Source organism: Miniopterus natalensis, chromosome 11, assembly GCF_054644295.1.
Source record: "Miniopterus natalensis isolate mMinNat1 chromosome 11, mMinNat1.hap1, whole genome shotgun sequence".
Taxonomy (NCBI): domain Eukaryota; kingdom Metazoa; phylum Chordata; class Mammalia; order Chiroptera; family Miniopteridae; genus Miniopterus; species Miniopterus natalensis.
Genome location: NC_142091.1, coordinates 29,665,197 through 29,677,880, shown reverse-complemented (window position 1 = coordinate 29,677,880; position 12,684 = coordinate 29,665,197). Strand labels below are relative to the sequence as shown.

Below are 12,684 nucleotides of genomic sequence, written 5' to 3'. Positions count from 1 at the left end.
ACCACAGTATCGATAAATGCTGTTGACCTTGGACCTTGGGGGTTTGCTGACCCTGGAGAAATCCCAGAGGGGAAAAATAGCACCAGCAAGAAGAAACAAAGAGGCTCTCAGAAAGAGGCTCTCAATCTTCCCTGCAAAGTGAATTCCCTATTTCTCACTGCTGTGTATGTACGCTTCTCAGGGTATCCTAAGCCTTCAGGAATATGCCAATCACACATGAGGTAATAAACAAAAGTTTATTTTCCTTTAATACAAAAATTAAATAGCAAAGTTTATTTTTTTTTTGTACAGCGATAAATTAGAAATTTACAGTACAGACATCAATGCAGACACACGTTTGTACATCCTTAAAAGCAGGGTCCATTTCCTTCGACGGTCAGCAATGCGTTCGGGGCATGTGTAGCCGGGGTTTGCCTGGTACCTCTATGTCGAACATCTGAAAGCCCTCAGGTTGGCTTCAAGGTGGCTGGCGCTGCAGGGAGGCACAGGGAAGCACAGGGCTCTGGTGAAAGGGCCACAGGGCACTAACTTGACTATGGCATGAGCACATCGAGTCACATTCATGTTTTCACAGATCCAGTTGGTATGGATTCCACCCTTCCTACGACGAGCTCAAGGGGCCTTCATCCTCAGGCCTTTTAAAGTCTTACATCTCTGTGAGGTAGAAAAAAATTCAGAACCACCAAGATGCCCCATGGTGACAGACCTAGAAAGCAGCCTGCCCCCCACCCCCCAAGCCCACAGCCAAGACAGGGCGGAGCCCATCAGCAGGGTGTGCAAAGGTGCACACCTGGGAGAGGCGGACCCAGCCGTCACAGGGCATAGCTGCCCCTGCCCCTCTTCTCAGAAGCCTCCTGGGGTGACAGCGGTCATGTACTGAATATCACAGGGGATCAGGGAGCCACAATAACTTGAAGAACAAAGATAACACAGGACCCCAAACAGGCCCACTGTCATCTGCCCAAGTGAATACTGAGAATTTGCTAGTGCAAAGAAGAAGGGAAAGAAAGAGGTAAATCAGAAACAGAAACAAGCTACTATAGGGCAGCTGGGCTGACCACGGGGCGAAGGCCTGCGGGGGGAATCCAGGCTCCCCGCCCCCTGGGGATGTCTGGCGTGCCATCACCGCACATGTGCGTGGCAAGAGGCAGCAGCAGAAAGCTCTGGCCAGGCCACAGTGAAGCCAAATACATTATTTAAGCCTCTGGTATCTGATCCTAGGTAGCAGCAAAATGCTCTCCTAGGAGTTTCCAAGATCTGTGATCTAGGCGCAGAGGAAAAATGATAACCTGGGTCCTTTGCCAGACATGATACAAACCCAGCTGGGGACTCTGGACCTAAATACAATAGAGGAGCAAAAAGAACCGTCAGAGTCCAGTGACTCAACAGAGTTGGCTGAAACAGCAGCTCTCTCCAATCTCTTCCATCACAGAGGGAAATTCAGGATGTAGATTGATTCGGGGGTGGGGGGAGGGGGTGGCTTAGAACGTATGTGCTCTGAGGCTCTCTTCCCTAACTGCTGTTGAGGTCACATCACCAGAGCCCAGAGACTGCACCATCCCTGTGAAATCCCTCTCAATTGAGTGTGCCCTCTGGGGCTGAGCTCCTCTCTGCGACCTCAGGTCCCAGCTTGGCTCCCAACACAGTAAGCACTAAACTCAGTGGCCAGGAGGCTGAGGGGGGCCAGAGAGGACAGAGCTGGGGGTGCTGGGAAAGCCACAGTTCAGAACTGGATACAGAAATTTCCTGCATTCTGGGTCTGGGGGTGCAGGTGCGGGAGTGACCGGGGAAAGGAAAGTCAGAGAGCATCTCAGGGAAAAGTGTCACCCTTTCTCAGGTTTCAGGTCCCTGAGCAAGCTGCCAGCACAGAAGCAGTCTCAGAGGGCAGGAAACAGGTCTCCATAGAGGAAAAAGGGTATGAATCAACCAAGCAGCTCAACCAGATGGATCTGGCCAGGTCCACGCTAGCCCATGTCCCTCTGGCCAAGGCTATGTGTAGAAGCTACAAACATACCTACTTATTCTAGACTTCAGAGAAAAAAAGCCAACCACCCTAACCTTTTTCCTAGCAAGACACTGCCCACAAATTTACCTGTGCAACCGGCATGGAACACCCCAAGCCCTGAACTGCCTGCCCCTAAAGCCACACTGCATGTGGGAGCTCGCGCTGTTCCAGCCAGTTTTCATAGTCTTCCTCGGGGATTTCCACAAAGACCGTCAGGAAACAGTGGATGCTTCCTGCCAGAGCCCCTGCCGCTGATTTGCAGGGGATTCTGGGAGGGGATCAGAGACGCATCAAAGACAGAAAGACCCAGGAAGAGGCTTAGGAGATGGAGACAGCGAAAGAGATGGCAACTCAGAGACACACACACCTTCCCCAAACCAACAGCAGAGTTCAGCAGACCCAGAAGCATCCCGGTCTCGGTCAGTGAGCACAGAGCTCATCCCCCGGGGCCTCGCCTACGGTGACTACCACAGGGCCTTACACACAGATGGCACTCAAGCACCGTGCTGATAATTGACCTTTATTTATTTTTTTTAAACAAAACCAACTTGAGAGATGATGGAGTCACTTCAGAGTAACTGGTAACTGACTCCTCAGCCACCAGCTCCTTTCCTGAAACCATAACCACTCTCCATTGCCTGGAGTGTGAAAGGAAAGGCCTATAACCTGTGACATTGCTGAGGCTACTAACCCGGCCTGCACCCACAGCCACTTCTGATCAAATATACTGCCCCCTGAGAAGGCAAGAGCTTTGCTGGAGAGACATGTTAAAACCCAAGAAGTTGTCAGGGCACTAGCTCCAGAACTCAGTGTCCAGGTTCACTGAAGTGTTCTTATTGTTATATTATTATTTCATCACTCACAAATATTGAGCACCTACTTTGTGGCTTGCCCTCTTCTAGGTGCTGCCTTGGTCACACAATCACCGAAACATTACGAAGAAAATTGCATTACAAGTCCCAGCACCCTAACAGCAAGGCCAGTGCCCGGCTGCACGGTCCTTCCCTTGCCTGGGCCAGAGGCTCTGCACAACTCCCAAGACACTAGAGCAGAGCGTGAGTAAGGGCAGGCTCTGCCCCTGGGTGCACGCTCCAGGGCCCTGGCCAGCTATGGGAACCGTCTGCAGCAGCACGGGGAGTTCACATTGTACATTTCATAGGCAATGTGGTCTCAGATGGAGTTCAACTGGTCCTTCCGAGGATCCTTTCTCATGCTCCTGAAGTCCTGACGCCAGAGGCCAGCCAAGGTACTAAGCCCGGCTGGGCACACACAGCAAGGCCCCCCCACCCCCACGTGCCCACTTAGTAACAGTCTCAAAAGCCCCAAGACTTTCCCTTCCAGAACCTGCAGCAGACATTACATGCAGCTTCATCTCGGACAGCTCAAGAACCACACAAAAACAGAGGGAAGAAGGAAGGAAAATGTCAAACCATGGGCATAAAGCTCAAATAAACAAAAAGTCATGCTTATTTCCAGAATTTGACTACCTATTTGGAATTCTGAGTCCCTGCAGATGTTTTTCCACTAAAAAAAAAAAAAAGTGATAAAAGAGCTTTCCTATCTGTTTTTTAAAAAGTGGGGCATGAATAAATAAATAAATGAGTCATTGCAAAGGAGTCGCTGAAGCAAAGACAGGTAAGAGTTACAAGGAGAGCAACCTGCGACAGTGTCAACAATTTGTCCCAGAGATCTGGCGATTAGAAGGCCTGAGGCGGGTTAAGAGAAAGGCCAGTTACAGTTTTAAAAGAACTGCAACTTTTGAGAGGCTGCTGGGGGGTACCCCCTTGTAAGGAACATAAAGCATAAATTTTAAAAGCTCTGGATACCTCCTCAAAAGGCAATTAAGACCTGCGCTGTTAGAGTTTGCAGTTCATTTCATATGGTCTACACTTTATTCCCTACAAACCAATCAGCTCCTGGCTGGCATTCTGGAGATTCATTAAGCACCATATAAATACTCCAGGCCACACTGCCTCCAATGAAATCTTATAAGGAGCCTTTGCCAATTACTGGGAAACAATTATGCACCAAGCAGTTGGATTAGCTGTCCTCAGTTCCCTGTACAAAACTGAAAAAGTCTCCATTGTGGCAGGTAAACCAGACTCTTCTGATAACATTCTTATGCTAAAAGAAAAAAAAGGCACTATCATTCTGAGAATGCAAGCTGACCACAGTTTGAAAGTCAGTTGAGTATACTATTATGTCATGGTCCAAGAATGTGCTTTTAATTGTAATTGACACACACAAATTACACAGTTAATCTGTGTGAATGCAAAGTTGCCAAGAAACTTAACATTTTAGCTCTTCCAGACTGGCGTCTGCATAGATGCAATCACACAAAGTAAAATATATTAAGTCCCCATTGCTCAATGCAATAGGTCTCTGGGGTCGGTAAGGTAAGTCGACTTGGTAAATCTCATTTTCCTCTGAATTAAGTGATTGTCAGAAAGTGAATCACCCTTCCTTTCCCCCTCATTAGGCACGCTGCAGTGCAAAAATTCCTATAAAAATGCCTATTTTTGACTTATTAATGTAAGATAAAAAAACAGCAGCAGCCTCGAACAGACATGTTGAAATTTAAGAGGAAGAGAGAGAAGAAAAATCCACTGGATACCTTATGTGTGTTTGTACAGTACTTTCGTTTGTTCAAACAATTCTGTTTTATGACAAAGGCACTGAAAGATTCTGACACCACCTCTTGGGAGAGCAATCCACAAGTTCTAAACAGCAGACAATGCACCACAGAAAATGTTTATGTTAGATCAGCCAAACTATAAAACTCTTGTAACACGTCTCTGAACCCAGCATTTCCAGTGTTTATAGATTGCTTTGCTATCTGAAAGACCCAGTTAGTATTTTAAATTTTAAAGAGTTAAAAAAAAAAGTTAACCTTTCTCCCTGCAAGTTACCTACTCACAGCTCAAATCCCACCCCTCAGGGAAAAGCAGCATCGCCTGGACCTCCTGGAATCTAGGCAGGACCTCCACGCTCCAAGTTTCGACCTGCTAAAGTGATCAATGTTATGATTTTTCACAGCTTTGAAAGCCTCTAACTGGCTTTTCCATTTTGGATTATTCCAAAGTCTGCACCAAAATCATTAGTTTTATGATGCTTGGGGGGAAGTGAGGGAGAGGGTGGTGGGTTATGGGGGTCACCTTAGGGTGGCTGGTTTGTTCAAACCGAGATTCATTGCATGAAACTTTTAGTAGCATTTGCAACGAAATGCTGGCATTTCCCCCTTCAAAATTTGGGAAGCGTGGAGGCTGGCTAGCTTTATACCACAGTTTCATTGCCTTTCCCAGGCTTTACCCAACCATTCCCTCTTTTTTCTCTCTTTACCTTCCCAGAATTCACCAATCTGTTGGAACACTTCTGCCACGTGTGAAGAGTTTTGGCAGACCAAATCCACATGCCTGAAGTGATGCCCACCAGCAAAGACATAAAAATTTTCAACATTTCAACTGCCATATTGGAGTCATCTGCAGAATACCGGAAAATCGCCCAGTTGGAGATTTCATAGAAATAACAGGCAATCACACAGGTTGCAGGAACCGTGTACAGGACTGAGAAGACCCCAATCTTGACCATCAGCCTTTCCAACTTGTCTGTCTTTGTCCCATCCTTTTGCAGATTTGACCGAATTTTGAACAAGGCCACCAAACCTGCAGCAATGAACAAAGTTCCAATCACCAGGTAGGTGAACAGGGGAGCCACCACAAAACCTGTGAGGGCATCAAGGTTTTGGTTCCCAACGTAGCATAGGCCAGTGAGTTCATCTGCGTCCACCAGTCTCATAATCAAGATAACAATAGTTTTCACTGCAGGGATGGCCCAGGCCGCAATGTGGAAATAAGAGCTGTGCATTTCAATGGCTTCATGACCCCATTTGAGTCCAGCTGCCAAAAACCAAGTGAGTGTCAGAATAACCCACCAGATGGAACTGGCCATTCCAAAAAAGTACATCAGCAAGAAAATGATTGCACATCCTGTGTTCTTAAGTCCTTCTTGGATGAGAACAGGTTCTGCTGCCTCTTCAAAATCGCAGGATATCCTCTCCCGGCCTACAGTCAGCCTGACAATATAAGCAATGCTATAAATATTATAGCACATACTGAGAAATATGATGGGGCGCTCAGGGTAGGAAAACCTGGAAGAATCGATCAGGAAGGTGAGCACGGTGAAGGCGGTAGAGATGAAGCACAGGCTGGCCCACACGGCCATCCAGATATCCGTGAACTCCTTGGCCGAGCGGCTGTACAAGCCAGCATCGTAGCCACACTTGAGAACGCAGTTCAGGCTCCTTTTCACCCAGATGTACTGATCGGAGTTGGATCCCACGGAATGGCACTCTTCCCCAGGCTGGATGGGGGTTTTGTGAGGTAAGGGCACCTCCTCATCTCCTGGCCCTTCCATGCACATGTGGTTGTGGTCATTCTGGGGTGGAAATTTGCTGCAGTTTAGGCTCTCCGGCCAGGCAAATCCAAATTCCTTCAGGACAGGTTCACAGCGTCTCTTGACAGACAGACACATGCCGCCACATGGGCCGATGGGGATGTTGATCTTCTCTGTGCACATTGGCACATACACGGAACAAAGGAAGAACTGGAAAAGTAATGAAATGAGCAAAGAAAACAGTGACTTGGAAGTATGACCAAATGCTTGCACACAGCTGAGTTGTGAATGCTTCCAGGCAAAGTACATAACTACTTTTAAACCTGCCCATAGGGAGTCCGACCATACATGCTGACCTTGAACAAGGGTGCCTAATAATCCATCCCTTACACATTTTTCTTCTTTTGGTTCTAGTAATCCTTTCCAGGAGAGCATAAATAAATAAATGTATAAAAAGGACTCAAAAAATTATATAATCCCTTTTTGCATAACAAGAGAATACACCTTAAAAGATTGACTTTGAGTCTCCCCCTCTTTCAGCTACTATTTGAAAGAGCTGAACAGACTAATCAAATGACTCTGTCATTTTGGTGGTGGGTATTTATTTTCATCCCCATTTCTTTATCACCATAAAAATAAAGGTAAAAAAAAAAAAAAAAAGTAGATCCAGCCTTTCTCCTGTTAATATTCTCTCTTTTCTCTACTTTATCCCCTAAAATTATTTTTTAATCAGCCTCATATTGAAACAAAAACTGTCCTAATTAAGATACTGTTAGACCCAACCATGGGATCCAGGATGTGATGCAGGTTGAGGTCTCTGGTCACCCGGGGCTTGTTTGGCCAGGTTTCCACACTGAATAATAATGAAGCACAATAGGAAAATATAAATGTTAAGTCCCTGACACTGCAATACCAGCAGGGGAGAGTGCAGTTGCTGTCCTCAATTCCTCCAGCATTGATAAACAGTCTGCTTGGCTCCTTACAGATGTTGTCTATGAAGTCTAGAGTTACAAGTAACTATTTTCCAGCATGTAAAGGGATCCAGTCCTGTCCTTCAAAACAGCTTGGCTGCTTCCCCAGGATACATGTAATTAAAAATATATATCCCTGCAAAAGCTGTTTCTCCAACAAAACTGCCACTGATGTCAGGATATGTGCAGTTTCCAAACCGAGAGCTAGAGGATCATTTCTTAAGCTTTTATAACCTAGTTCTGAAGTTCTGAAACTTCCAAAGGGACATTTCACCAGCAACGGGTCTAATCCCAACCATCTTTCTGAAACCACAATCCAACTTTTAAAATGACCTGTATAAAAACATGCACCTAGTAAGCTGCCTGCTTGCTTCTTACCTCTCAGAAGTTATAACCAGAACCACAGATTTCTAAAGCTTTCAGCCTGGACAACCATTCCCTATTTTTCCCAATGTCTCTCTTTTCTAAAATTCAAAGAAACCACTCATTGCCTCACCAAACAAAACCCAATGGATGCTAACACTTTTAAAAATCTCCTTTCAATTCTTTTTCTTTTCCAAGGAATTGGTGGTTGTTTTTCTAAGACTGCAACCACCTTGCGTGTGCTGTGCAAATTCCTTCTTCACTTACTATGGTAGGATGAATGTTTTCTGTCTCATGACACGAGCTTTAAAATTTTTAATGACCGAGACAACAACGATCTTCCAGGAGACAAACTGCCTTCTTGAGCTGAACCATACCATCACCTCTTCCCCAAGCTGTGTTTTCTCTCCCTCCACGTACTAAACCTGCCCTCAACCCTGAGAACAGGGGTACCCTCCAGCCAAGCCAACCATTCCTTCCTGCGTGACCTCTAAACTCAGGCGGGCCACACGATGAGGGGCCATGGTGCGGAAAGCGGGGCAGCGGCGTTTCACTTAATAAACCACCCCAAAATACGGGGGAGAAATGAAGCCGGGGAGGGAGAAGTTCCCAGCCCCTTATCTCTCCTTCCAAGTCTCGGCTGCCGCTGGCCGCCCCGCCGGGGACTCGCCCACTGCGCGCGGCGGCCAGAGCCCTTGGCAAAGATAACCCTCAGCTCCGCTGGGGTTAGGGGCTTGGCCAGACGCGGTGGGCAGGGGAGAAAAGCGGAAGGGCGGGGTGTGAGAGTGGGTTCTTTCGCAGGCCAGATGACTTACACAACGCTTTGGCTTCCAGTCCCCGAGAAGGGACAGAAAAGTGGGGGTGGGGATGGAAATCGCTTTTTCAGGATAGTTACACCCTTCGGCCCCGGAGGAGGCGGGCAGGGGGCTCGGCTTGGTAAGGGCTCCACGGAGTTAGTCCGGGGCGTCCCCGCGAAGGGGGCTCGCCAGGGGCTGGGGGTAGGGGCGCCCACCTGCAGCTGGCTGGAGCAGCCGTACTGGATGAGCGGCGTGAAAGTGGTCAGCTGCAGCTCGGCGTCGGTCTGCAGCTCATGCCCCACAAGGTTGGGCATCTTGGTCACGTTGTAGCCCAGGTTCTGGCACATGGAGATGCGGATGGGGTCGCAGCGCCGCTCCTCCTCGTCCCCGAAGCCCCAAGCCGGCCCCGGGAGCAGCAGCGCCAGCAGCAGCCACAGACGGAGACCGACGCCCCCGGACGCCCCCAGGACGCTCGGCCCTGCGCCCCGCCAGGCCATGGCCAGAGCCCGGGGCAGCAGCGGCGGCGGCGGGGGCTACTCCAGCAAACACCCCCAGTTTGCACGGGGGTCGCGCTGCTCCCAGCTCCGGGGCAGGGAGATAAGGCGCCAAGGGCGACGAGGGTGCAGCGGTCGGCTCTCCAGCTGCTGCGCGCAACTGTGCGGGATATTAGACTCCCGCGGCCGAGGCCGAGAGACAGACCGCGAGGGTCATGGCTGCAGTCGGCGAGCCTCCAGCCCAGCTCCGGCCGCGGCCGCTCGGGGTCTCCGCGAAGCCCGCCAGCACCCAGCGCCGCGCCGCAATCGCAGCCGGAGCCCTCCCGGGCGCTAGAAGTTCGCTGGGCGGTGGCGGGGCGGGACGGACAGCGCGCCTCTCCAATGGCCCCGCGCCGCGGGCAGCGAGGGGCGCGGCCGCTCGGCGGCTGCAGGGCCAGGCCCCGCCCGCCGGCTGCCCTCCACCGCCCCCTCCCCCTCCCCCCGCAGGGCGCCCCGCCCCGCTCCCCGGCTCTCCCTTTCCTCCCACCCGTGCGCGGCGCTCGGGGGCCGGGCTGGGACGGAGCCGAGGCGCTCCGGCCGGGCCAGCCTGCCCCCTCCTCTCCCAGGTGAGAAGTGCTCCCAGATGGGTCGGCTCCCTTTCCTTTCCGTTTCCAGCTGTCACCCCGGCCCACGGCCACCTCCCCGTCGGGCAGGGGAACGTGTACAAAGAACTCGGGATTTGGATTTACAAAGTTGTGGCTTTAAATCCCGGCTGTGTGACCTTGAGCAAATTGCTCAGCTGCTCGGCGTCGCTTTCCTCACCCATAAAGAGACCCCGGGGGATTAGAGAGAATGCGTACAGCGCTCGGCGCGGCGCCTGGTACGGCCCGAGCTCGCCGTTCCTTCCACCCCGAACTTGCAGGGGCCGGAGCCCGGCCCCTCTCCCCGCCCCCAGGCCCCGCGACCTGCGCCCGGGAGCCGCCCGCCGCCGGCCGCGGGAGGGGGAGGCGCCCGGAGCAGCCGACCGGCGGAGGGTCTCGCGCTCCGATTTCCTCACCGTATGAAATGAAATTCCACTGGGGGATTCGAGAGGAAATGAGGCCGGGACGCTCCGTGCTTCTCGGCCCGCCGCCCTTCCTGTCTCGGGGACACGGTTTCTAAATAAGGTTGGGAGGGTGAGAGGGCGGGAGTGGAGAGGCTCGACCTGCACTAGAGGCCGGGGTGGGGGTGGGGTGGGGTGGGGGTGGGGTTGGGGTTGGGTGGGGGTGGGGGGTGCGGCAAGAAGGCGCACATCCACGGGGCTCCGCTCCTCCAGCCTCCCAGGCATCCCTCCCTACAGCCTGTATCTCTTTATAATTTATTCTGCCTCTGCGTAGGGTCGTGGGATCTGGGGATCATGTGAGCCTTGTTTGGATCCAACTTAACCCCTCTCTCATTCCCAGCCCTCCCCCACCTCCATCCCCCCACCCCCGACGGGGCTTTGTGCTAGTTCACCCTCTCAGATTTCCAGTTGGGCCAGTGGAAACCCCCAGCAGGTGGATTCCTAAACCATTTACTTGTTGCTTTACAGTGGTCAAGGTACTGCGAGTCTCAGCGTCAAATTGGCCATCTGTGAAATGAGGAGGTTCATGCCTACACCACTACACAGTTCTAGGAGTTAAATGAGGTAATACCTGTAAATCAGTTAGGTCAGTGTCTGGCACAGTGTCTTGTAAGTGCCAATCACCTTGGTTATTTTTTTTGTGGGACAGCCTCCTGCTCTCCAGCCAAAGACATCCCCAGCAGCCCAGGCCTGAGGATCTGGGTAAAGGGCTTTCTGCTCTCTTTCTGAGATCTTTTTGTCCAGGACTTGCCACAGTTTTCCTGGGGTTGGTGATAGGGACCATGTTTTTGTGCATGTATGTATCCTCCCTTCTCAGCTAAGTCTGGCATATGGCAGAGGCTGGATATAAGTAGGAATGATATCTCTACCACTATCATGGTGCTCATATTCTGTTTTGTAGTTTTAGTTTTCTTTTCTCATATTGGCAAATAGACTTGGCTGAGAGAAAGAATAGAATCAACATTTTTGGTATTTGGCTCTGTGCCAGAACTGTGTTGTGCACATAGAAGCTGCATTGTCTCCAGCCATCATCATCATCATCATCATCCCCTGGGGAAGGAGACTCCATTAGCTTCTTAAAGAGAGGAAGAGACTGAGGCTAGAACCAAAGTGAGAGTTAGAAAATGAAAGATCAATCAAACCAGGGCCCGAAGGGGCCTTTAAGAGATGGGGAACAGGGTCATCTCTCCAGAAAATTTCCCAGCTGGAAATCGACATGCTCATCACTAGGGTTGAATCCTCTGTATGGCTGTGCTGAGTAACCCATGAGACCATTGGCCTAAGAGATGAATAAATGATTAGATATATGAGTCAAATGATTAGATGATCCCCACCCTTTAGGACTCACAGAAGGAGACAAAGCATAAACAGACAACTGAAACTCAATATGATAAATGCACAGAAAACTTTGGGTAAATTGAAAGTAGAGGTAGCTAAGTTTGGAGGGCTGCTCAAAGGGAGATGACTGCAGGTTTCTGAGCTACTCAACAAAGCTGAGTTAGTGTTCAATGGCACTTCTCCTGGGGCACTTGCAGGGAGAGTAGGAGGGTTTGGTTTGTGCTAAAGGTATGTATACATGGTCTATTCAACAACAGCCTCCACGAGGTCAAGGAGCTTACGCATGTACTAACGTGTACAGACAAAGATATACACCCCACAGGTCAAGGGTGCCCCATGTCTCTTTCTCCCTTGGGATTCCCCGCACCCGTATGGGGGCTGTTGGAAACTACCTCACTGGTTTAGGTGACCCCCTTCGTGTTATTGTGGGGACCCCCTGCACACAGGATTCTGAGCTACTCAGCAAAGCAGAGTTAGTGTGCAATTGGCATTTCTCCTAGGGCATTTGCAGGGAGGGTTTGCTTTGTGCTAAAGATATGTGTACATGATTTATTAAACAATGACCTCCACGAGGTCAAGGAGCAGGCACTGTCCCTTGCACAGGGCCTGGCACATAGAGGGAACATCATTAGTGTTTTGTCAAGGATTACTATTATCAAGCAATAACAAATAACTCACATAGAATCCTTACTCTGTACTAGGTTAGAGTTATGTGCTTTACATGCGTATTATCTCTTTTATTTTGCACAACTTCAGAAAACTCATGTTCTGGGAGTTTAAGCAACTTGCCCAAGATCACGTAGTAAGTGACAGAGAAGGGCTCAGAAGCATGTCTACCTGGCCCAAAAGTCCGTGTGCAGTGCATGATACTGCTCTCACAGGGGAAACTGTTGACACTCAGTTTTCTCTATAGTTAAAGGTGACTCTTTTATGTTCTGGGCCTCTTGTACCTGGTCCTGGCATCCCTGCCTCATCTTGCTTGAAGCAACTGTCTCCTTTCAGAACACTTAAAGAAGCCCCTTCCCTGTCAGAAGCTTTTCCTGTCAACAGCTTTTCTTTCCCTGCATGGAACTCATCGCAGGTATTTTCCAAAAAAGAAAGCCAGGGGAATCACATTTCAGTCTGAATGTGGAACGAAAACAAAGACCACAACTTAGAGCTAAGTCTGAATGGCCTGGAGCCCCTCAGCCTCCCTCTCACGGAGTGGTTTACACAGTCTCCAGTCTGCTCCTGGTGACAGGCA

General features: G+C 50.1%; 1 protein-coding gene across 2 annotated transcripts; it reads right to left on the bottom strand.

The window, feature by feature from the left end:
- Window positions 1-217: 217 nt before the first annotated feature.
- FZD4 (frizzled class receptor 4) lies at window positions 218-9,315 on the bottom strand. 2 transcript variants are annotated; one of them, XM_016206819.2, is made up of 3 exons: window positions 8,744-9,314; window positions 5,345-6,607; window positions 218-472 (listed from the first exon to the last, which is right to left on the bottom strand). In XM_016206819.2, exons 1-3 carry the CDS (start codon window positions 9,023-9,025, stop codon window positions 458-460), a joined length of 1,560 nt encoding a protein of 519 aa, XP_016062305.2. In that variant the 5' UTR covers window positions 9,026-9,314; the 3' UTR covers window positions 218-457. The 2 variants fall into 2 exon arrangements, with proteins under 2 accessions (XP_016062305.2, XP_087677744.1); XM_087821618.1 differs by having other exon boundaries at window positions 218-6,607; window positions 8,744-9,315.
- Window positions 9,316-12,684: the final 3,369 nt, after the last annotated feature.